The sequence below is a fragment of the Cupressus sempervirens genome, chromosome 3 (genome assembly GCF_028749045.1).
Source record: "Cupressus sempervirens isolate cs-2001-9-10 chromosome 3, ASM2874904v1, whole genome shotgun sequence".
In the NCBI taxonomy this organism is placed as follows: Eukaryota; Viridiplantae; Streptophyta; class Pinopsida; order Cupressales; family Cupressaceae; genus Cupressus; species Cupressus sempervirens.
Genome location: NC_143120.1, coordinates 542,322,571 through 542,326,241, shown reverse-complemented (window position 1 = coordinate 542,326,241; position 3,671 = coordinate 542,322,571). Strand labels below are relative to the sequence as shown.

The window sequence follows — 3,671 nt, the reverse complement described above, 5'->3', positions numbered from 1 at the left end:
AATTATTTATTCTAATAATTAAATAAACTTAATAAATGAAAATAATATTTTTTTAAATAAATAATAATAAAATAAACAAATATAATATATTTAAACAAATAACATTATTAATTGTGCTTATTAATTGTGAGCTCTATCTGCTATTAATTTATATATATTTATAAAAGTCGAGAGTTATCTTTTTGAAGCGTCTATTTTCATAAATTGTCTCAATGCAATAGGCACCTCGAGAAAGATAACTCTCCACTTATATATATATATGTATAAATATATATACGCTAGCGATGCATTTAAGAGGTAACATAGCCGCATCCAATAAAACACGCCATGATTGAATAATGAACAATAATAAAATATAGGTGCCCTGGCGACGATAAAATCCTGGGTTTGATCTGGGGTTTTAAAAGCCTCTCCATCAACAAAAAGAAAAAGCTCCACAGTATGATCTTTGTGAGAGATAAGGCAGATATATTTGCTTGACCGTCCGTGTCTCTTCAAGGCCCATGGAGTTTCTGAGACCAAGGACACCCAATTTATGTCTCCATAACCATCTTGACCTGCTCGAAAATGGCGTTTTTACGCTAAAACATCCGAATTCCGGCGCTGAAATGGTAGGTACAGTTGCCTCCTCCTCTCGTCCTGGTTTTTGGTTTTTTCCTTGTGATGTCCCACTTCATGTTTTTAATGGGAAAGGTAAACCCACAAGAACAAGAAAGATCCACTTCACGAATTCAAGGGATGATCGATTATACCCGTTCTCGTTGCCATTGAAACACAGCAGAAGCCTCAAAAAAACCAATGGGTCAAAACCCCCAAAAATTAATAGTTCTGGAGCCTCTGATACCAAAACCTCTCTTGCAATGCCTGTGCATCAAGAGGATCTCGCCGATAAAATCTGCGAAACTATTCAACAGAATGATAAGTGGGAGGACGTGATTAACCTCGGACCCCAAGACCTAGAACCTAATTTGGTGGTGAAGGTGCTCAATCTTCAAGCCTGTGCCCAAAATGCTCTGAGTTTTTTCAACTGGGCAGATAGACAGGAGGGTTATGAACATAACACGGATGTCTATTATACCATCCTTAGTATCCTGGGCAGGGCAGGGATGTTTGATGAGATGTTCTCCTTGAAGAAAATGAGATCAGAAAGATGTGAGATTACAAAGAGCATGCTAAGCAGCATTGTGAATTCATATGGAATGATTGGAAAACTCCAAGAGACTCAGGAAACCATTGATTTGATAGAGGAGGTTGGGCACAAGCCCAGCCTTACTGGTTGCAACTCTCTCCTGACGGTTCTTATAAAAAACAAAATGTTTGACAGGGCAGATAATGTGTTTACTAAAATGGCTCAGAATGGGATTCCTCTAAACAGGCTATCATACACCTTAAAAATTCAGTTGCTTTTCTTGAAAGGAAATAGGGAAGCTGCTTTGGATACTCTACAGGCAATGATCTTTGAGGGCTGCGCTCCTGATGTGGTGACTTTTACTATTGTTATTTCTCACCTCTGCAAGTTGGAAGAGATAGAACTGGCTTATGTAGTATTTAGAAACATGCATGCATACAATTGTGAGCCAAACATTTACACATACAACTTTCTAGCAAAGGGTCTCTTCATGGTTGGAAAAGCTGAGGATGCTTTACAACTGGTGAATTCAATAGAAGAGAAAGGTTTGGTGCCCAATATTCACACATACACAATTCTTATAGATGGATTATGCAAGGCAGGAGACCTGGACAGGGCAAATGGGATATTCCAAGAAGCTTTGGCAAGGGGACTAAAACCTAATACTGTAACATACAATGCACTGATTACTGGACATTCCAGGAATCGCAGGTGGGATGAAGCTATAGATATCTTTAAAGTGATGCAGGAGAATGGTTGTAGCCCTGATTCTATCACTTACAACTTCTTGATTCAGGGGCTTGTGAAAAGGGAACGAGTTCCAGAGGCCTTTAGCATTTACATTGAAGCAATAGATAAAGAAATTAAGATAAATTTACATTCACTCTACAGCCTGGCCCGAGGACTTAACAGGATTGGTAACCACAAGGATGCAAGTATAGTTTTTAAAAGACTACAAGAGGTTGGTCATCCTTTTGATGCAAATGATTACTTTCTAGGTGTAATGTCGTATTCAAAAGTAGGGGCAATGGATGATGCTGTTGGCCTTATACATGAGATGATTTCTAGAGACTTTATTCCCAACCCTACGACTTACAACATGGTCATCAAGGGTTTTTGCAGACAGAGAAGAATGGAAGATGCAAAAGCAATTTTAAATTTCATGATTGCACATAACACGGTTCCAAATTTAGACACTTACAATCTTTTGATTAATGGATTTCTCAGACAGAAAAGGACTGAAGAAGCAGATCAAATTTATCTATCAGCACTGAACAGGGGGGTGCATCCAAGTCGAAAGCGAGATGTTTAACACATTTCCAGCAGATTTGCTTGGAGGCCAGGAGGTGTTTATTTGTATTTTTGGTACATAAGGTCTAATGTTATATATTTTAACCTGCCTTCTCTGCCAATCAATGCACAGTTTTTCCATGCTGAAAGTGGACATGGAGATGAGTGTTCCTTGGTGAACAATAGCCGGTAACACTTCCAAAGGAACTTATACCATTTTTTGGGACTGAATCTTGGTTGTCAAGTCTGGATGGAAATATTTAATCATTGCTATATCGTCTTTTGAAGATTTGCATCAAACAAAATCATATACTTTATCTGCTGAAGAGGAAATTATATTCTTATGACCAGTTAAATTTTTGACTGCAACGAGAGATATTTTCCTTCGCTACTTTCAGTTGTAGTTCCGGAAGACAGACAGTCTTGTAAAACATTGATTGGTGTGTCCATACATTGAAATAAGACAGTCAGATCTTGAGATGATATGCAGCATATCAACTATTTCATCTTGTATCAATCAATTTCATGCAGAGCAATTGAAATGCCAAGATAGACAAAATATAATTTGAGATGCAAAAGACAAAAATGTCTTGTAAAAACATGGATACGGGAATCCTATTGCTGCGGCCAACTTTGCAGTACTTCAGCTGACTTTTATTATTGTAGAAGTTGAAAATCAGTAGTATCTGAATTAAATTTTATAATTTCTGGTTGTCGCCTTTTGTTAGTGATTTCAGTTAAATGAGCTTTTTTTGAGCAAGTACAATAACTAAGTTTTATGATCAGGATATACTGAATGTTTCTGTTTTCTGGGTTTGGTAAAAACGAACTTCTATGCCATTAGTTCCTGCCATGGCAAAGAACTAATGCGGAGGATAAACAGTTAATCGGTGATTAAACATTTTCTTTCAGTCTAATAGTATTGCTTTATTTTACCATTGTTATAGTTTTCTCAATGTTTGTGAACAAAAGATGATCAATCTTTAATGGATGCCTGTGCAATACGGATGCTGGCAGTTTTCTGTTGGCCAAATCAGAGAGCTTGCAAATTTCTATGCAATAGAACGCCCAGAAGACAGTAAGAGTTTGCTCGCATTTTTACAGAAGGCTTTAACGGTTGGCGGTTCAGATGATACATGTTGCATGGAGCATAACAAATATTTTATGTAAATTCTATTTTTTGTAATGTTCTTAATGCAGAAGTTGCTCATTGGTTATGGGCATTTGAGGCAGATATGATTATGGCCGATTC

General features: G+C 37.2%; 1 protein-coding gene across 1 annotated transcript; it reads left to right on the top strand.

Annotated features, from left to right (window-relative positions):
• Positions 1-302: 302 nt before the first annotated feature.
• Positions 303-3,123, top strand: LOC149567563 (uncharacterized). Its single transcript, XM_089820780.1, has one exon. It carries the CDS (start codon positions 504-506, stop codon positions 2,439-2,441), a length of 1,938 nt encoding a protein of 645 aa, XP_089676906.1. The 5' UTR covers positions 303-503; the 3' UTR covers positions 2,442-3,123.
• Positions 3,124-3,671: the final 548 nt, after the last annotated feature.

Bases quoted from the DNA above. Each gene is read 5' to 3' on its own strand.
- LOC149567563 (XM_089820780.1), top strand. From the start codon at position 504: ATGGAGTTTCTGAGACCAAGGACACCCAATTTATGTCTCCATAACCAT.